The sequence below is a fragment of the Centruroides vittatus genome, unplaced genomic scaffold (genome assembly GCF_030686945.1).
Source record: "Centruroides vittatus isolate TY-2023 unplaced genomic scaffold, ASM3068694v2 scaffold_464, whole genome shotgun sequence".
NCBI classification, from domain to species: Eukaryota; Metazoa; Arthropoda; class Arachnida; order Scorpiones; family Buthidae; genus Centruroides; species Centruroides vittatus.
In genome coordinates, this window is record NW_027122710.1 from 2837375 (window position 1) to 2860173 (window position 22799).

A 22799-nucleotide genomic window follows, 5' to 3' on the forward strand; every position below is an offset into this window, starting at 1 on the left:
TACAACTGGAGAAAGTTTTTCAACGACAATCTTAAAGAATTAGTAGAACAACAGGTGCATGAAGATGACGAAATTAACGTTTCTGAAGATGAGGAACAAAAGGAACTTTCAACGGATTTTCTAAAAAAAAGTTTAGCCAGTATAACGGAAATAATGGATCAGTTTATACCAAATGATTTCAATTTTGATAGAAGTTCAAAGGCAAGACGAAGTGTCATGGATGCGATGTCTTGCTATCGACAACTGCTTGCTGAACGAAACAGGAAAAGACAAACGACGTTAGATGACTTCACAAAGAAACAAAAGTTGTCAAATGAGGAAATACCTTCCTCATCTCAAACATAACTTCTTTACTCAAAGTTTTTTTTTTATTTTCATGAATGTTTTATGAATAAATTTCGATATTAGCAATAAATAAGTCTATAATTAATGTAATAAAAAAGTATTTAACAATAAATGTTACAAAATAAAACAAAAAAAAAAACTGATAAATTTTCCTATTCTCGGTTCTGTTTCATGTATCCCCCTTATTTACATGTTAAGATGATCCCGTTTAACGCTGTTTCGTTTAGCGCTCTGTCATCTAGGAATGCATCCCCTGCGTTAAGCAGTGTCTTACTGTATCTGTTTGAAGTAAAACATGACGTGCTTTTCTATTTAATTCTTCAACTGATTCTATGACTCTTTTAATTAAAATTCTAAATACTTCAAAGAATGATGAGAAAAATGAATTAGCTATAACTTGCAAGAACACTATTTGTACTTGGTATTTTATTTATTTAAATCCAAACAAACACCAAACAAAAACTGGATGAATTATTCATTTAAGTTTAATAATATATATACTATTTTATCAATTCAAGATATGTTTATTAGAATTATTGTATTCTATACTAGATTTAAATATCAATTTTTTCAAGCACAGTACAGGTCACATATCAAAATTAGTAAAAGATATATAAAATTATAGTGCAGGGCTGGCCAAATTTTATCATGGCATTTCTGCAACACTCAGCAGAAATACAAAAGCCACATTATTGAAATTGTATTTTATATAACAGATATTATAATAATTAAATATGTGGGAGCCACAGTAAGGATCTAAAAGAGCTGCATGTTGTTCACAAGCTGCAGTTTGGCCATCATGGTAATAGTAAATCTTTTCCAACTTCTCTAAAAAAATTTATATTGAAACTTGTTATAAGTTGTCTTTTAATAAAATCATTAAATTACAAAATTTGCCAAAAAATCAAAGTATAAGTATAAAAAGTTAATGTTATAAGAGAGTTTAAGAAGCTATTCCATAAATTTGGGGTGAATTATGTAAATATTACAATGATATTTTTATTACTATAAAAGATGTTTATATACTGAATTACCAAAAAGTTAGTTGGCTAAGATGTATTTTGATTAACTGACTGGTGAGCCTGCTTTCACTTACACTTCTAATTTATTTTGAAGTGATTTTAATATATATTCCACTCAATAGAATATAGAATTTCTGTGATATATAATAAAATATTGAAGACATATCAAGACATAATAATAAATGACATCACACTAGAAACGATAGTTGAATATATATACCTGGGACAAGCAATGTTTAAATCTGGCTCACTAGTTCCAGAAATCAACAGGAGGATCAAACTAGCATGGTCTACATTTGGACAAAATTCTCAAATTTTCAGGTCTAAAATGCCAATCCACCTGAAGAAAAGAGTATTCGATCAATGCGTACTACCAGTCATGACTTACAGATGCGAAACTTGGACACTGAAAAACGAAATAACAGTGAAACTTCAAGTTGCCCAAAGATCAATGGAGCGATGCATGCTAGGAATAACCAAGAGAGATCATAAAAGAATAGAGTAGATTAGGCAGAAAACCCAGATAATTTATGTGATCCATAGAATTAAATATCTCAAATGGCAATGGGCAGGCTATCTGGCAAGAAAGACTGACAACAGATGGTCCACGAGAATTACGATGTGGTATCCACCGGGAATCGAGAGACTCAAAGAATGTCCAAACTTAAGACGGGACTATGACATAAAGAAACCAGCAGGCACAACATGGTGGAGAGAAGCAAATGATAGGCAAACATGGGCACAAGTGGAGGACGATTATGTAAAGGAGGCTACACCATAATTTAAAATGGTAGAATAAGCTGAAGCTGATGATGATGATGATGATAAAATATAAAATAGAATAGGATGATATGGAATTTCTCTGACAACATATTTAACTAATAATTAAAAAAAAGACAATTTTGTTCATTTAAAACTTGTTTTGCAGTTATTTAAAATAGATTCTCACATTTATTTAGACTAATGAAATAAAAAAATAAACATTTTTAACATTGAAAAAAACATTTACCATACAATAACAATTATATTGATTAGAAAGAAAATTAATAAAAATGAATTCACAAAAGAATTACGGTATTAATTTAAGTTACCAAGATGATGTTACCAGTAGCAATAATCAAACACCTTTCATCACATGATACATAAAGTATGAAATTATACATTTTGTAAATTAATATTAGGCTATAATAAATAGGTTCAGATATATAAACCTATTTATGCATATGTAAAAAATAAATTGAGATAAGGCCATGAGATTTAATTAAGCATTTTTAAATTAGAGCAATTAAAATAATTCCAGGCTAGTGACATACAAGAAAGGTGATGATGAGAAAATTATATTGATCTGCTGAATTTACTATTATTAATTTATGCTGGTGCTTTGCAAATAGTTTTGTTTATTTTACAGAAAATATGATTTGTAGAACAACAACAAAAAATCCCTCGAGATTTCACTTTTTTTGAGGAAAAAAATGAAATCATGTTGAGAGGAAAACATTCTAAATCGACGAAGAAGTTATCCATAATTTACGTAACACATGTATGGCGGTATGCAGTTATTATTCTCCTCTTTCATTCAATTAGAATGTTTTCCCCTCAAGATTTCATTTTGAGGAGATATAGATATAAATTTAATCAATCTACAGGGCGGGGAAATATATATATAGGATCAGCTAATTTATATAATACCCATTTTAAATGTTTAAATTAATCCAGTTTATTGTATTTGTATATGGTATACTCGAACCAGATTTTATAATTAATTTTTGCTGGCGTATTGCTAAGCCAATCTCCAAATTATCGAAACTAAAATCTACTGCAATTTAAAATAATAATTGTTATATAAACCGTGACGATGGTCGGTCGACCTGATCGATATCCAATCAATGCGACTACAAAGTAGACTGAGAGCAGGCAAGGAACACAAGGACAGTTTGAAAGCTCACGCAAAGTAGTTTATACCCTACTTACGTAACTATCTATTGTAAACCGTTGCCAATAATAAAAAATTCAAGCTGGATACGAGCAAACAAAAACTTATGCCAGATCTAACTTACTTTGAAACGAATGTAACCAAGATGACGAGCGATCAGAATCAGAAATCGTCGGAAGACGGGATAATACCTTCGAGAGTGGAAACACCAGAGCCAGTACCCGATGATTGTACTTGCCTCGAATGCCTTCTACGACCCATACAAAGTATGGTCCGGATTTTCGGGGTGGATTTCCATTTCGGAGAAGAAGGCCACGAGAAACCGGAAAGAGAGAAAAAAATGCATAAATGGAGGAAGGTATACGGCATCATCATTTTGCTTTTCATGTGGATGGCCGCTGGTAGACAGGCCGGATCCTTTTTCATGATGAATTGGAAGAGTAAATTGTATTTTGGTGACATCAGCCAGATTTTGCCTAAAGACGGTGGCTCGTGGTTATACGTCTATTTGACTTCACACTGGATCGCTTGCTTGTCTTTGACCACCTTCTTCTTCACCGACAAAACTTACTACTTGACAAATTTGATGTTTTTGTTGGAAGAAATGCGTTCCGATACGGCTCGTCACAGAAGAATCGAGAAAGCGATACTGGGATGGCAAAAATCTTTAATGTTTGGCACGAGCCTCTGCTTTGTCGGATTCACCATCTACGCCGTAATTCTCTTCTCTTATTGGCGATTTAAATACATGAGCCCCAGCGATGACAAGCTTCTGGTCGCTTTCCAAATATTTTGGGCCTGTTTGGAGAAAATATATCTGTACGGAATGGGATTATACGGGCCCGTTTTTTTGGTACTCAATAACCTGATCGTAATCAAATCCTATCAAGAATACGCCGAACAATTATCGGAAGAAGTCAATGGAGACATTCAGCAAACTAATTTTCAAGCCTTGCAAATTAAATATCACAGACTTTGCCAAATGATTGGATACAACGATCAGTTAATGAGAGGAGTCTCGAATTTCACTTTTCCTGGTCTCATTTTCATGCAGGCATTGCTCTTCTACTTGGCACTCTTCAACCTCACTCTACCCGCATCTAAAATTATGATAAAGATTCTGACCTTTCTAACAATATTGATTTTCGCTGTTGCTTGTTGTTATCCCGCAGCTTTGACATCCGCTGTAAGTTATAACTTAAATAATTAATTAAATACAATATTTAAATGTTATACCTATTTTGATTGAATATCTTATACTTTTAGGCTACCAGACCTTATGACGTTTTGTACGAGGCGACTTTCATGCCTATCAAAGTGGAAAATCAATTCCGAGTAAATGATTCTAAAAGCTTTTTAATTTTTTAAATATATATATATATATATATATATATATATATAATTTCTCTTAATTTATATATTTTTTTAAGATTCACGATCTGATGAAACAAATTGGAGGTTCGCCCATCGGCTTGACATGGTTGAATGTATTTGTCATGAATAAAGGAGCCATTATAAAGGTTTTTATTTGTTACTATATTATTATTTTCCTCTAAGAAACTTTAAATTACATAAAAGTAAAAGAAAAAAAAAGAATCAAAGAATCTTTAGCTTGAGTAACTAACAAGATCCTTCTTGTTAAATCTAACGAGTACCAAGTCGAAATACATGCTGATTATTTTATATTTTGATCTACTGAATTACGTTTACAGGTATACTTGTTATAGCAAGTATACAGATATACCTATCTTGGTATATCTGTATACTTGCTCCTCTGAAGAGGTGGCAGGCAACAAAATTTATCGTGTTCAAATAATAACTTACAGTAATGCATCTCTCGTTTCATTTAATAGTATTTTCGATGGGTTACTTAGTGGAGAAGTCGGGGATCTAGTAGATTTCTCCACTAAGTAACCCATCGAAGATCTGATCTAGGAAACGTAAAGACCCTTTAGCAGGAGAAGAGAGCTTTTGCTGAATGAACCACACACCTACAACCTTTGGATGTGCTGTTCTGAATTTGGAAAAACTTGGTCAGAAAATTTTTTGATAACCTTGACATTCAACTGCATTGGGAAATAGAATTTTGAAAATTCAATCTCTTGTCCACCTTTAATTTTTTTTACTTACATTTTATAATTTCATTAAGCCTACTTTTCTCAAAAGCAGAATTTCACTGGATTGGTCATATTCTTTTCAACACTCTATCGATTTTTACTCGAAGATCGTACTCTAGTACTGCAATAATATGGAGTATTCTGTAGTGTTTTTATCATGTGTGACTAACATAAAGCTCCATTATACTTTAATCACTTCATCGAAACAATACGCGAAACTCTGAAAACTCGAGTATAGTTTGTTCCAGTACTTTAATGATTTTTCTCTGTAAAGAGAATTTGTTGTAAGGATTGTCTTTTTCTTTCCTCAATAACCTAATCTGTTCCCATTTTCCTTTGCAATATTCATTAGTAAATATGCAAAAAGAAATTTTGAATAATTAATTAATTACTGATAATTGATCATTTTAGGTTATCAGTTTGTTGCTTTCCATTTTCATCTTCATGTTGCAATTCCAACAATTACACGAAAGCAGAGATTGCGCCGCTCAAGAAGAACGAGAATATCAAAGAGATTTCATCCAAGATTGAGGGGTGATGAACAATCCTGAACTTCTAAACGCTCAAACTATTTAAACAATATCCTTAAGTTGATACATTTTTATCAATATGATTGGATTATAATGTGATTTTGGGATAATTTGGTTCCTAAGTTATAGAATATGTAACTTTTTTGGATACTTACATAATTAATTATGATTATTTTTACTAATTAGCATATAAGGTGGATCAATGACTTCAGCCGAAAGTAATAGCATGGCTGGTTATTTATTGATCCACACTTCTATAATTTTTACAAAAGTATTTAAACATTTATCATAATGTAATAATTATAGATATTATCAAAAAATGTAAATAAAAAGAGATAATTATAATTAAGAATATTTTAAAATTTTTAATAATTATTAGGTGTTTATTAATTTAGTTTTAGTTTAATTATAGATTTATAAAATAATAATCACAGATTTTTCCAATTAAATTTATTAATTAAATATGTTTAACCAAAGTGTGGTCCAGATGTACAGTACTTAATTTGATCTGTATAAATTTCAAATTATATTTAAATGCTAATTGGATAAAACTCATTTAATAAAACAAACTCTTTCAAAAAATTGCTTATGAAGTTATTTATTATATTATAAATATATTAATAAGCACATATTATTATTAAATAATAAAATAATAATTTAACATATTAATTTTTGACTGATGATGTCCACTTTTCACTTTATGTAATTAAATATCGATATAAATAAAATATTTTTAGTAAAATTTACCTACTTTTGTATCTTTATATAAAATATTTTGAAAAATTATCGAGTTATATTCATTTATTTTCACATTGTGATCGATTTTTTCGCTCAATGAGGGTTTTAGGTCTTTGAACACATATGCGTAACAAAGGAAAGTATTGGAAGCGTGTCAGATTTGACCCTCCAGGTTTTTGGTCCCTGAACCCAAAAAAGTCAAAAAAGGGGAAAATTCCGTGTGTGTGGGGGTTGGGATCTATTTCGTGTATATCTCAGGATAGGGTGAAGATTAAAAAACGAAATTTGGCATGGTGACTTGTGCATAAGGGGCATTGATGCGCTATTAAATTCTGGTTGTTAAAGTTCGAGGGGATAGGAGATGGAGGGGACTGTGTCTCGAGAGACGTCGGAATTTATGAAAATTTTATTCGTTATTAGCATTTACAATTTCTTTTTAAATAAAACTCATTTCTATCCTTCAAAACCCCATTTTATAATAATTAATAATATAAAAGTTATTTTTTTAAATAAAATTACATAATAGCTGAGAAAGTTACGCAACGAGTTGCGTAATTTTCTCGGCTTCCGTTCAGTAAAGCCGGCTCCACGCGTATCTGAGTACCGTCAGTTTAATTCTAACTACCCTTTATTTAAATTATAAAAACACAATACTGTTTGTTGGTCGTGGCTTTGCAGTTTCCAAAAGGCCACGTGGTGTTTTCTGGGTTTTCTTTACGTTAACATTTAAAAATAGGAACCAGTTTCCCCATAGTCCTCGCGGGAGGAATCAAAATTACATCAAAATACGGGAATAGAGTATTAATAAACTGAAGCAAGCCTGTACACAGGAAAAATAGCTGTAATATATAATGAAAAAATTATTTTTATTTTTAATTTTTTGTTATATCTCCGGCTCAGCTGGGATTAAAAGTTGGCAACACTATTCTGGACAGAGGGAAATATAAGTAATTTAGAGATTATTCCCTTTCTCGTAGGGAAATTTAAATGTCACGTAGAAAAATGTAATTATTACATACACAAAATATTTAACATTTTAAAATAAAAACATTTTATTAATTTACCAAATGATATCATTAATATAAATATATACGAGGTAATAAAAATTTTAAATAAAAGTTGAAAATGTAACCGAGTACACGCTTAAGTGAACGTAAACATGGCCCAGGTATTAGACGCTATCGTTAAGGAAAAAGTTGTTAAATTGAGAGATCGATTTAAACCTCCGATTAATGATAATATTTATAAAGACGTATTGAAACTATTGAAAGAAAAAGTTGAACAGGGGAAAACTTCGAGTTTAACAAAAATGCCGGAGAGAGTTAGAAGATTTTGGAAAATACACGGAAAGGAATTCGTTGGTAAGGGCACGTATAAGGACATACCTTAAAGTTGTCTTGTTGTGTGTAGGTTTCAGTTTCGTTATTTTTCGAAATTATCGAATGAAAACGTGTTTATACGACTTAATAATGTTATTAAATGTAAAAATCTGATGTAATAATGAGAGACTATCTTCTGAAATTTGATATTTGCATAGGATATAGGCTTGCTTAGTAATAATTTTCGTTTTTTAAGGCTTCCTGATATGTTGTGTGATTTATTCAGTTGAAAAGCTTTGTCATTCTGTAGTTTTAATTGTGAAAATGTGAAGAAAAAACAATATATTGCATACTTACTAACATTGGATGAGATTGACTTAATTAATAGGCAGGAAAAACTAGGGCACGTGACAGATTTACAAAAACTTTCAAAGTAGCTTCCATGAAATTTTTATATGTGTGCAGCAATGTTGAACTCAAAATGTTATTGTTGGAGAGTGAATGATTTATAAAAAAATTGCCATACAAGCAAAAGTGAAATTTTTAGTATTGGTTGTAAATTCATGTTTGCAAAAATAATGCATTAAAAAACAGAAAATTCCTCTGATTTCAGCATCGAAGTGAAAACTATACTATCCAGAACCTATAACCAGTGCGTAATACGTATATACTATATATATAGCGCAGTTGACTCTCAATGCGGGCCAATTCTGTTGCTAAAGCTTGCCTGGTCGATGAGTATGAGAACGCCCTTCTAACCAGAGCGTTAAAGGCCGCCTTGTAGGAGAATGGGTCGCATGTCAACCGCGCTATATATATAGTATATACGTGTTACACACCGGTTATAGGTTCCAGCTAGTATAATAATGCATAAAATTTCCCTTGAAAATTTTCTTTTTTTCAATAGATTAATTGATTTAACTTCACAGTTGGTTTAACCGTAGTTATTTCGTCTGTACCGCATTTCATCAGAGACAAAGACTATTGGGTTTTATTCACATTATTCTTTATTTCACTATGCATTTCGGGTGCAATCTTTTCCGTTTATTTTGCACCCCTCATCAGGTGTTACATTTCTACAATTGGTAGAGAATACATTTGTTACATTAATTATTGTAGATGGGTTTCTTAATATATATAAGTTATAAAAGATTATTACAGTTTTTTTGGACTAGTCATAAAGAGTTATTACAATTATTATAATTATTACATTATTTAGATTGATTTAACACAAATTAATGTAAGGGATTATTTCAAATTTTATTATTGTTAGTATTATTCGGTACTAACCTTTTTTAAGACCTTTCCGTTATGAGGTGTTTATGTCACCGTCCCCCGAGGCATTTCTAACTGTCCTTCGTTTAGTTTATTTGCGTTTCTTAAGCCCCTCCCCATTTCCTCCCACACTTCGTCTACCTCCATGCCATTGTTTAGATTTATTGTGTTGCTTTTATTGACTATTGTAAAGTGTTAAAATGAAACCAACATACAGGTTATTAAGTCTGGACATAATCTCTATGTACCCATCAATAAAATGGGAACTCATTGAGGAAAGCCTACGCAAGATAGACATACATAACTGGCTACTAGAACTAATAAAATACAGTTTTTACAATAATTACTACCATATAGAAGAAAAAATATATAGACAAAAAAATGGCATTAGTATGGGAACAATAATCGGACCGAAACTCGCAGAAATATGCATGACAGAAATAGATAAAAAATTAGCAAACACAAATGGGATAACTTTTATGGCTAGATATGTAGATGATATAATAATAATATACGACGAAGCAATAACCAATGAAAATATAATATGCAACTATGCAAACACACTAAGCAATACAATAAAATTTAAAAGTGATACTGAAAGTAAAAAAGCAATAAATTATCTAGACACAACTATAACCAGAGAAGGAAACAACATCAACATAAAACCGTACAAAAAAAGCAGCAATGTGGACAAAATCCTTAACTATAAATCGTATTGCCCCATAACTATTAAAAGAAACAACTTTATAACAGCATTGTCTAAAATATGGAACAGAACATCTAAAGTTAAAGAGAGAGAAAAACAAAAAAATGACCTAATAAATACTTTTATCCTAAACGATTACCCAAACAGATTATTAAAAAAATGGACAACTGAATTTATTAAAAACAGATTCAACGTCAAAAATAACAATGAGAATATTACACATACGTCTTTCCCCTATATTAAAGACACATATGAAAAATACAGAAAAGTCTTCAGAAAAAATGGTATTATAATAGCAGCCAAACTAAAAAATAAAATTAAAAACAGCATCAACATCAACGAAATCCAAAATGAAAACAAACTAGACGAAACAGGAGTGGTGTATGAAATAAAATGTACATGCAAAAAACCAGCAATATACATAGGAGAAACAGGAAGACAATTAAAGACCAGAATTAAAGAACATGAAGCAGCAATCAGACTCAAATATAACCAATCACCATGGACCGATCACTGCAGTAAATTCGGATGCACAATCGATAAAAAAAGTATAAAAATAATCCACAGAGAGAAGGACAACTATTTACGAAAATTCAAAGAACACTTTACAATAGTCAATAAAAGCAACACAATAAATCTAAACAACGGCATGGAGGTAGACGAAGTGTGGGAGGAAATGGGGAGGGGCTTAAGAAACGCAAATAAACTAAACGAAGGACAGTTAGAAATGCCTCGGGGGACGGTGACATAAACACCTCATAACGGAATGGTCTTAAAAAAGGTTAGTACCGAATAATACTAACAATAATAAAATTTGAAATAATCCCTTACATTAATTTGTGTTAAATCAATCTAAATAATGTAATAATTATAATAATTGTAATAACTCTTTATGACTAGTCCAAAAAAACTGTAATAATCTTTTATAACTTATATATATTAAGAAACCCATCTACAATAATTAATGTAACAAATGTATTCTCTACCAATTGTAGAAATGTAACACCTGATGAGGGGTGCAAAATAAACGGAAAAGATTGCACCCGAAATGCATAGTGAAATAAAGAATAATGTGAATAAAACCCAATAGTCTTTGTCTCTGATGAAATGCGGTACAGACGAAATAACTACGGTTAAACCAACTGTGAAGTTAAATCAATTAATCTATTGAAAAAAAGAAAATTTTCAAGGGAAATTGATACTTAAGCAATATATACAAAAAACCGCACCATTAACGTCTAATACTAACGTCTAATAGAATGCATAAAATGTTTAAAAGGCAAAGATTTTCTAGATCCGGCTGACAAATGCTTTTAAAGGTGGATTCGCACCCGTAAGGCAGAGGCGGTTGGTAATCATAATATTGCTTTTTTCAGGCAATGCATTTTGTGTAATATATATTGTTTGTCTTTATGTATATACTGCATATTCCTACAGTATATGTTGCCATGTGGTTTTGTATAACACACAGTAGCCATACAATAAAAGGTATATACACAATAAATGGTTAATTGATAAAGATATTTGTGAAGTCTCATTAATAGAAGAAACAATCAACATTAAAGATATATTAAATTTAATTTTTTTTTCTAATTACATATTTAAAGATTCTTAATTAAATTTAACAATCAAAATTAAATATATATCTTTATCATACATATAATGCATGCACGCACCTGTATTTGTGTAATTGTTTCTATAAAACATACACATGCACAACTTTGATTGTTGTTTCTGTTAACAAAATTTATCAATATATTCAAAGAATAAAATATTTTAGACAATACAAACATAAAATAAAATGTACATTAGTTGGTTATAAAGTTTCTATTATGTTTTTTCCAATTTTTTTTCATATATATAGTTTTTACAAAATTTATATGCCATCCTTTGAATTTTGCTTTTTTATAATGTTTTCTTTTAAAAACTGCATATTCTTGAAATTGTTAAGCATTAACTTAAATACAAATTTTTAAACTCTTAGTAATAAAGTAAATACTGAATGAGATCAGTGAGATCACTCTGAATGTTAATTGTATAGCTGAAATTTCATTACATTACTAACTGATAAAATTTCTTAATATTGAATGAAGAATATCATTTGGAACATCAAATCATAGCATAAATTATTTTTAAAAAAATGGATTTTGCATACTGAATTACTTCATAATTCTTAATGTAGTTTAAGCTGAATTTTGAATTGTATAATAATATGTATATATAATAAATACATTTGAATAACATTTAGAAAATACAGGTTCAACAAGGTATTTCTCTGTGTTATAAAATAAAAGTTGCTAAATTATATGATTTTGATATAATTGATATTTAATTGAACATCATATAATAAATTTGGAAAAATTATTATTTTATATAAAGAAATGCTATTGATTATAATCAGGGTCCTCTTCATCCAAAAATACACTGGCTGGTATGGCATGAAAAAGTATCTTTATCCATAGGTAGAGATACTTTTTCAAGTAGCTGGTAGGTACAGGAGGGTCTAATGATGTGTTCACTTGTTTATAATCGATCAGCGCCGCCGTAACTTATCCGTTACAATTCCCAGACACGCACCTGTTATCAAAGAGTTGACCGTTACGAGATTGACGGTTGCGATTTGCGCTGATCGATTATAAACAAGTGAACACATCATTAGACCCTCCTGTACTACTGGCAGTTGCTCAGTAAAACAACACTATTTGTTCAGTCACCACATATGTATACCAGCAAGAATTTTTTTACAGAAAAAGAGCACTGTTTATAACAGTAACAATAATCAACTGTATTAGCGTTCACTTTAATACGTTCTTCTCAAGTATTTTTGGGTGACCAAGTCCGTCCTCAAATGACACACAATTCAAATGACCATAAGTACCATTTTGAACAGGATAATACCATTGTTTGTTCTGTCTCTGTCATCCTGTTGTTTTAGTAAAATTTTCACTTTAGTCCCATTTTTTGAAAATCAAAAAACTTAGCTCTTTAGTTTATATATTATATATATATATATATATAGATGAAATTCTGCAATTCAAGTAATGGGTACTAATAGACAATAAAAACCAAACACTTGAAGAAATTGAATGAAGAAAAAATCAACATAGCTGACAAATGGGTCAAAATATTTAATGAAATGCACAAAAAAGATCTTGAATTAGAGTGACCATAAATTTAAAACATGAAAATAAGACACTAAAACTGTTTTTTTTTTTTTTTTAGAAATTTTTGGGAAAATAATAATTATAAGAAAACATCATTTTGTGGCTATTTTTCATTTAGCATTATGTAATTACAATAGTTTGTTTAATCATATAATTTTTTAATGAAATATTGTTTCATTAAACAATTATAAAATACTAAAAATCATTTTAAAAAAATAAAACAACACATTAAAAATTAATTGCATTTTAACAAATATTTAAGTAAAGTGAAATTAACTAATACTAGAAAATCTGAGAAATTTAGATTATATAAAATGTTATATAATTATTTAAAATATTTTTTTATTGTCACACGTCTTTAATTCACATTACAAAATATATATCATCACAGCCTGCCTGAAAAATGACACAAACATATCTGAAATTTATGTAAATCTAATAAACAACTAAAATGCAGTGGATTTTACCATTTTGAATTGGTGATCACAATAAATGGCACTTACTTTACTTCTATTAACATATTCTCTGGTGTATAAATAATAAAGCTAAGATAAACTAAAACAATAAAAATCATAATATGTACTTGGTGTTGTAATACAACAATAACTTTAAATACTAATCAATAGTAATTTTTCATAAAATGGTTTGAGGTTACAGTTAGTAAGGTTATAAAGGTGCAGTTGCCACAGCTGATTTTGCAAAGACACGAAATCACTGAAAACTATCAAATAAAATCATGTGAAATATATTGATTGTGATATACTATAAATATAAAAAATAAAGAAGTACAAGACATTTAAATGTCTCTGCAACCTTTATCAGGACACTGGGACAAAATGCAGAAAAGTGGGATATGTCCGATAAAAACAGGATGTCTACCTTGAATTTTAAAATTATTAATTTGATAAAATTAGTCCTTTGTTTTTTCAGGAACTATAGCTTTTATAGAAAGAATATTGTCACTTATGAGAAGTCAAAATTAAATATTGAAGCCATGAAAGGAGTGCTAATTATAAAACAAAATAGTGACATTTACAAAGTAAAATTGCCCATCTATATTTCTTGACAAAATTTTAATAAGAGAGATGTTATGTTTATCAAGAAATTGATACACATTTTGGTATCAAGACATTATGGTCAGCCTATACAAGTAAATCAGTTTAATAGCTAAGAAATTGCTTTTAATTATATCAATACATGTCATGTTAATTTTTTTATAAACTTCATATTTAAGAAATTTTAGACCTGATTAAATTTGAATATTTGGAATTAATAATTAAATTTTGTTTCAGATATTACGGATCTTACCAAATACTTTGGACGTTTAGAAAATGGCATTATGGTAAAAACAGGCCGAATCCTTTTATCCGAATCATTAGCCATTGAAATAATCAGTAAATATGCTCTTGAACATGGTAAAGAAACTAGTTCAACAATTCATAAAGATTTGCAATCTAAATTTGAATTACCTCTTCCATTCATACAGACTTATGTGAAAAAAGCAATTAATGAAAAAGTGGAAAAGAATCGAAAATGGAGTTCTCAAAAGTTACAAGAAAGATTAAGTGAAGCTCATAAACAAGCTATTATGGAAGCAGTTGAAAATATTACACAGTCTGATTCTAATAATTTAGATAAATCATTAACAACGATAAAATTTGTACAAATGGGACAAATTGAAACTGAAAGTGGAGAAACAAGCAAAAATACACCGTTATTGTTAATTCATCCTAAACCAAAAAGAAAAGCAAAACAAATTAAATGTGACAATAATCAACAGTTTTCAAAAATTCAGTTTCCAATATTTTCACAGCCACCATTATCATCATGGCAGGTATGTTGAAATTTTTATGAATAGGTTGTAGATTATAACTAGGAATACATAATTTGAAATGCTGACATTTTTCTTATGCAAATGTGATAAGTTTTGTAAAAAAAATCATCATATTATTTAATAATATTTAGTTTATATTTTCAAATATTCTGATATTTTTCAATAGAATATTCTGGCTCTTTTCAATAGAAAATGCATCACATGATGCCTCACATAATGCCTCACAGAAAAGCAAACTTAGATTGTCGGAAGTTAATGCCATCTGTTTGACATGAAAGCCTTAATCCATATATAAATATATTTTTGAAAGGGGGGAAATGGTGGTCTTCACATATGCCAGAAACCTTCACAGGAATGTATTACCCTGCGTTAGGCGCGCGGGGTGCAGGTGCACCCCAAACGTTTTTAAACGCGTGTATTTTTTCATGTAATGAATGCTCAAAAATGATCCCCTCAGTACCTTCCTTCAAAGTACTGAAGATTGCACTGAAAATGTTAAAAATTCCAGGAAAAAAAAACTTTTTACAAAAGAAACACAGCAAAATGCATGGGGTGCACCTGCACCCCGCGCGCCTAACGGCGGAAGTTTTTTTAGCGCGACCATTGGAGGGGGTGGACCCGAGTTAGTGTACTGAAAAAACGATCATTGCTTGATATCGAATCAGTCATAATACAAATGACGAATAAGACCATAGAAGGCGTGTAAATAAGATTTTTAAGGCCAATAAACGGAAAAAAGTGTCCCATAGACTTAGCATTGAAAGTTTGAAAAATGGCGTTTTTGGAAATATTTATTGCTAAATGGTCCTGAAAACAAGTTTATTTGTCTGAATAATGCCAGAAAATTTCTCGTAACCAAATTAGAAGTAAAAAAAACGATTAAAACAAGCGATTTTATAGCGACTGTTTACATAAGTCAAAGTGGTAGTCTGCGGGGGCGTGGCATTTCGCGGGAATTTTACCGACAATTGTTTTTACTGGTGGATGTAATAACAGACAAAGAAAGTGACCAATTACAGTGTAAAAGAAGTTAACTATCGATGTTATCTGGCAATAATTCGCCTTTTTATCTCTAGTTGCTGTAGAGTTTCAGGGGGTGTACTTTTGAAAATACTGAAATATTTTTGGCCCGGGGTTTGTGACAAAGCATTTAATGTTTGGAACAGTTAAAAAACACATACGGGAATACGATTCAACGATTAGATAGCAACAGACTTGTTTACAGTTTGAAAAATAGACTTTTGAAGTTGACGATTTTTTTCCTGAAAAATTCGCGAAACGTAATACTTTTTCGTTTTCGTTATAAATAAATAAAACAGATATATTTTAAGTAGTATTGTTGATTAATACATCAGAAACACAATCCCACTAACGTCAAAAACGAAAAAATCGCGAAAAAAATTTTGATTTTTTCAGTAACACCTTTAGTCACGCGGGGTGCACGTACACCCCGCGCGCCCCTCCGTGTAACACTTCCCTGCGCGCCTGACACAGGGTGTATTAAACAACTTCCCAAACTTTCATGGCAATCGGATAAATGGTGTAGTAATGCATGAAGGACTAACAGACAGACAAACATACATTCGTTTTTATATATATAGATATGTCACAATTTTTAATACCTGTTGAAGCAATTAGCTGAAAAATTTGCAAATTAAAGTACACTTTAACAATAAATTTGAAGAATAAAATCAGATTATCATTCAAAATTATTAATGAAAAGATAACAATATTTGCTGCAATTTTTCATTTTGCAAGTTCCATTTATAATTCCTTAGATTTAGATGTATGAAGTATAAACATTGTAACATGTAATCCTTTGTTTGTTTTATGAAATACTTAATTTAACAAAATCAGTTTCTGTATTCATTAAAAATAAATAATTATTCAATAAAAAATATTTTTAAAATGAATAAATATAAATGAGATAAAAAAATACATTGCAAATAAATCATAATCATTGCCTAACCCAACCTTTTGACTGAGTTTCAACCTTTCTTTTTGTATGATCTGATACTCTTTTCAATTTTGTTTCTCTTTTGATGTTTTCTTAACTTTGTCTACACATTTATTCATAATTAGTAAGGGAGATCTGGAAAACTGCAATAGAATACATTTCAAACTGGAAAAAATAATCTGTTTACATCCTTGAAATTTGCTGCAGACTTGAATAATTAAGGTTGCCATATTTTCTTTATTTAAAGGAAAAGCCTTTATTTTAGCTAAACTATCCTTGTCTTTTATTGAAAAAAAATGAATGTGATTTGTCTTTTCATCTTTTAATGCCTGTATTTTGTAATGTCAATGATATCAATAGATCTCTGCACAGGTGTATGCTTACATGTATAACTTATGAATCCATATCCTTCCCCATGGACCAAGGTTCACCAATGGTTGAGTAGATAAACCAGTGAATACTAGTAGTTGGTACCAGCTTTATTCCTCACAAAAAGGCTGGCCAAATGGAGTTTCCTGGCTTTTCTTCTTAATAGATACATGAAAAAATAGATATCATGTAGATATTGCAATATAAAATCTTCAAATAATAATTTTAATTAAATACTTTTAAGTTTACATCAACTTTTCCCTTCAGAAATGATGTAATAAGCATTGATACACAACCATCTTCAGAATAATCCCTTTGGATGACAATACATTTTGCCAGTACTCATATAGCTTCTGGAAGCATTGCTGTAAGCTGTCTTTTGCAAGCACCCATAATTCTTCCTACAATGTTGCTTTTACCTTATTTGATGATTCAAAATGATGTCCTTGAAGATGTTTTCATCAGTGAAGAGGTAAAAATCGCAAGGAACTAAATTGAGATATGGAAGCATATTAATACCATTTCTGGCAAGAAACTCTGTGACCATTATGGAATGCTGTGTAGGCAGTCCATAATGGTCACATGTTTTCATGGAGAAGGTACCATTGTCTACTTTGCCACACTCAGGCCATCTATGATGGATGGACTCATGCAGATAACATAAAATGTCCAGATAACACTCCTTATTCACTGTTCTGCCCTCAGGAATAAATTCTGGATGGATTTTTGAAGATAAAAAAATAGCTGCATTGTAACTTTTCCTTTGCTGCGATTCTGCTTGAATTTTTTAATCACAGTGACAATGATTTTCATGTTGAAGAAGCAGCTTTCCCCTAAAAAACATCTGCAGACACATCATTTTGAGTCATGGAATGAGGTAAAAGCAGCATCATGGAACATTATGAATGGCTGCAAAAGAAGGCTTACAGAATGCTTCCAGAAGCTGTACGAGTGCTGGTAAAAGTATATCATTGCCCAAGGGAATAATTTTGAAGGTAAGGTTGTGTATTGGTGATTTAAACTATTTGAGGCAAGGAACTATACACAAGTCCTCGGATTTTTGGATAATTAATACAAATAACACTCGAATTTCTTATATTGTACAAACACAAAACACTGTTTTATAGTAATAGTTTTTACATCAAGCTATTTAATATATCTGCTTATATGATATAATGTTTTAATATAGTCAATAGATAAGTTTATATATTATACATTGTATATATTTATTTTATTGGGCTGCAATTTTAAAAAGTTGTAGAACTGTAAATTCCCATTATCATCTGTCTGTTCATATGTCTATCTTTCTTTAATCTTGAGAACAGAGTTAGATAGATGAAATTGGAGACCAGTTATGGAAACTTTAGAGGCAGGAGGTCCCAATTAACTATATATGAACTTCCAATAAAAACTCATGTTATTTCAATTCAAAACTTTTCCACTGAAAGGAGTTAATAGATGACTGCATGGCTGTATTGTTAAAGGAAAAACATGATGTATAGGGGCCAGCCACTACTAATTTGAAGTGGAGAGCATATATTTTAAATTAAATTTAAAATATGATTAAAAATTGCAGCTCGGCCTTGTGATGATATTACAATAAATAATTGCTCATTATATATTGTTTATATATTTCTTTATAAATTTCATAATCATATTTAGCATAGAATTATATGTAGATAATGTTTTTGTAGAATACTTATTTAATGAATGTTTTATACATACAAAATCTCTCCCACTTTCAAAAAATAGGACAGTTAAATCTAATTTAAACTGTTTTTCTCAGGAGAGAACTACTAAGAAAACTCTAGCACTTTTAGACAGTATGCCTATTATCAGAATCGTTTTTCTTGGTGATTGAGGATGATGGGTGTATAGCTAGGGTTGCCAACTTTCAGAGTAAAATTCCAAACACAATGTGAAAAAGCCAACTTGGAAATGTTTTTTTTCTTTCCCTTGATGATGATTGAGACAGTCTCTGAGATGATTAAAGGCATCAGCCTACAGCTCTGGGTACTCAGGATTGAATCTGGGCAAGTAATCCCAGGAAGTTTTGTGAATGGTCACTTCTGAATATATCTTGCCCCATCACTCTCCAATTTGGGCCTGACTGAACCTTAGTGGTATAGCGAACATAACTGGTGCCCGGGGCACAACACTTTATTGGCTCCTCCCTCCCATCTCCAGAAACACATATAGTTTGTCTTGGACACCATTTGGGTGTCCCTCTGCGAGTGGTGCCTGGGGCATGATAGACCCTTGCACCCCCTCGCTATGCCACTGCTGAACCTATAACAGGTAGGATTAAAACAAGTTTTCTTAGTACCTGAGGACATACAGAGAGAAAAAGTGGGAAAAATGCAAATGGTGGAACAAAAATAATTTGGATTATGATCTGGGTGCCACCTTCTCACGAGGAAAAAGGGACATGTTAAAAAAACAAACAACTCCTCATTCATTTTTCAGAATATTTCTGAACAGTTTTTGTTTTCCAGACAATTTTTAAAAAATAACTGAAATTCCAAATTCCAGTACCAAACTGGAATTTGGAAGTATTCAAACAGCCAAACCAAATAGTTGATAACCCTTGGTATAGCCAGTAAACATTATAGTTTTCTAAGTTTGCACTCTAAGAAAAGCAGTTTGAATTAAATTTATATTTGAGATTTTTCCTTAACAAGAACAGTTAAATTTTCAATAGAAGATTTCAAATTATTTCTGTTTGTTCAATATTATTGATATCTTACTAAATGTTTTATCAGACTCTCTATTAAGAAATATGATGAGCATTCTTCTATTTAGAAATCAAATCAATATTTATTACAACTTTATTTGAATATTTATGAGTTTAGCAAAATTATAAAAGATACATTTAATTATATGCAAAATTAATATTTGTTATATTTTAAAATTAGAAAGTTACACCACTATTTCTGTTTCTAACACAGTATTTTCTGTTCTCTAAATTAGAGAACAGAAAATACTGCGCGTTCTGTGTGTTGAATTCTATTCTCTAAATTAGAGAACAGAATTCAACACACAGAACGCACAACCAATAACCAGCATAAAAATTCCAAAACGGCAAACATTTTTGATTCCTCTCCTGGGCTCTTCCTCAGGCTTAATTTGTTTCTTTTGTTGAAACTGGATTCTTTAATTTAAATGTTTTTTAAATGTACGACTGCCCTGTCTACATATGCAACAAACCCAGACGTCATCACACCAATCTTCGACGAAGCGCATGTCATCCGCACCACCCAATATCAAGAACAACTAAGAACTTTGAAAGCAATTGAAATTTTTAAGGCCGATCGCAAATCCACATGCATTAACTTTAAGGAAGAAACGAATCTCTCTACAGCATGGTAATTCTTAATAGACGATAAATCTTAATTTAATTATTATTATTATATTTATATGTAAGAGATAATTTTAAATAATACAACGTGCACATATCAAATCCCCATTGGTAGAAAAGATATTTGAAATAGCTCGTGGATTCCTTCCATATTCGGAGTTTTGGAAACAAGGCACGTTTCAAATTTAAAAACATTTAAATTAATTAAAGAATCCAGTTCCAACAGAAGAAACAAATTAAGCCCGAGGAAGAGCCCAGGAGGGGCATCAAAAACGTTTTCTGTTCTGAAATTTTCATACCAGTTATTGGTTGTGCGTTGTGTGTGTTGAATTGATACAGCCCGGTGTGGTGAGAAAGTACAGTAGAGAAAAGAAAATACTGTGTAACTGTTTTTTGTTTTAAAAGTCTTTCAATGCGAATGCTATTATTTTAAATTACCATAATTGTTAAATATTATCCGAGAAGTACGTGACTTGCACCAATCAATAGCTCAGTCGTCCGAGTTTCATCTCCCATCCACATTCAAACGTCTCGTATACCATCTCTAAGAAGTACCACAAATGAAAATGATGATTCTGCAACAAAGGTTTTTGTGTTTTGTGAAAGTGAAAACCTATCCTAAAAAGTTGAAATCACTCATCATTGTAAAACATGAATAAACTGCAACACGAGCCATAGAATCGACCATGCAAGAAGTAGTAACAGATATATCGTAGCAAGCATGGGAAGAATTTGAGTATCGATCGGATGCGTGCACACGTCGAGAAATCGTAACGGGCAAATGCAAAACTCGAACAATTTTCCAACGTTTTAAAGTACATTACAACATTCTAGGATAATAATTAAAATAATTACAATAATTTAAAATGGTAGCATTCTTTTTGGAGGACCCTGTATTTAACATAAAAACCAAAATACAATATATTCAATAAAGTTAGAATTTTGTTTAATTTAATTTTGAATAAAATATCTTTTTCTTTCAAATATTCATTCACTTGCTCTAGCCATTTTTTTTTCTAGGTTTATCCCACTTTCATTATTATAATTTATTATAATAGTATGAGGGGGCCTAACATTTAAATTATATGCAATATATAAATTAAATATATCATATTAAAATCATTTTAATAATTTTATTTTTTGAATGAAAATAATTTCATTTGAAATATAATTTTTTTAAACCTGTGAATAAATATAAATATTTACATATGAAGTATAAAGTATAACGAAATTCGATTAGTCATTATCAAGATATTTGATAATTTAATTTCGAAATAATTTAGTTCAAACTGGCAGTTCTTAATTGAACATCGCCAGCTATATTTTTATAAACAGCGATTTTGAATTTAGCGATAGCTAAGGATGCCGGCAACTACGGATGTTGGATGCGCTCATTCGGACGACCGTTACGACAAGGTTTCTAATTAATATATTTTTATGGATGATTTAATAATAATAATTATTATTATTTTAAACAATTTTTTTACGAGTTTCTTTAAATTTTTATTAATTTTTTCTTATAGTCGAGAATTTAAATACGTTGTTAATTTGCCATCGATATCTAAATCGATTGTTAGTGTTTATACATGAAATTGTTGTTAATTATTTCATTATTATTATTATTATTATTATTATTTTCGATGAAGTGTGATTATTCTATTCGCGATTTTTTTTAACGGTGTATTATTACGGAATGGGTGTGATACGGATGATGCATCGTCGCCATTATCCGTGTTGCTCCTAATCTGTTTCTGATCGTTTTTAGAATTTAATCGCGAAGTAATGCGCATTTATGCAGAAAATTTGGTTTTAGTTGATCCAAGGCCAGTTGATCGCTTCGCTAGTAAGGCCGTCCACCAATTCTCTCTGTCTATTGTACCGAGCGTATAGACGCTAGTTGATATTTTCTCCGCTTGTGGCGCTGACGATCGGTGACCATCCATCGTCAGCGTTTCAGTATAGAGGAGTTTGGAGACGCGTTGCGTTAAGTATTTTTCTCATTAATGCAGGATGAAAACTTTTGACAATCAAGAAATGAGCTGCTGCAAACGATGTTCCCTAGTTCGTGAAAAAAAGCATGGGAATGCTTCGAAAAAAGCGAAATAATAATACAGTATTTTTCACACCTTTAT

At 30.7% G+C, this 22799-nt stretch overlaps 2 protein-coding genes across 2 annotated transcripts in view; both read left to right on the forward strand.

Annotated features, from left to right (window-relative positions):
* Positions 1–3035: 3035 nt before the first annotated feature.
* On the forward strand, positions 3036–6229 carry LOC136989309 (uncharacterized). Its single transcript, XM_067287431.1, has 4 exons — positions 3036–4486; positions 4567–4635; positions 4731–4820; positions 5829–6229. The coding sequence occupies exons 1-4, from the start codon at positions 3407–3409 to the stop codon at positions 5946–5948; spliced, it is 1359 nt and encodes a 452-aa protein (XP_067143532.1). The 5' UTR covers positions 3036–3406; the 3' UTR covers positions 5949–6229.
* Positions 6230–7822: 1593 nt separating this feature from the next.
* Positions 7823–22799, forward strand: part of LOC136989335 (uncharacterized) — a 43175-nt gene continuing 28198 nt past the window's right edge. Inside the window, exons 1-2 of the mRNA XM_067287465.1 lie at positions 7823–8046; positions 14442–14983. Coding sequence (XP_067143566.1) covers positions 7845–8046; positions 14442–14983 — 744 coding nt within the window. The 5' untranslated portion in view covers positions 7823–7844. The remainder of the gene's footprint in view (positions 8047–14441; positions 14984–22799) is intronic.

Excerpts from the sequence above, each read along its gene's own strand:
- LOC136989309 (XM_067287431.1), top strand. The coding sequence starts at position 3,407 with ATGCCAGATCTAACTTACTTTGAAACGAATGTAACCAAGATGACGAGC. Across the intron at positions 4,487-4,566 it reads CCGCAGCTTTGACATCCGCT|GCTACCAGACCTTATGACGT; the intron begins GTAAGTTATAAC and ends TTATACTTTTAG. Across the intron at positions 4,636-4,730 it reads AAGTGGAAAATCAATTCCGA|ATTCACGATCTGATGAAACA; the intron begins GTAAATGATTCT and ends TATTTTTTTAAG.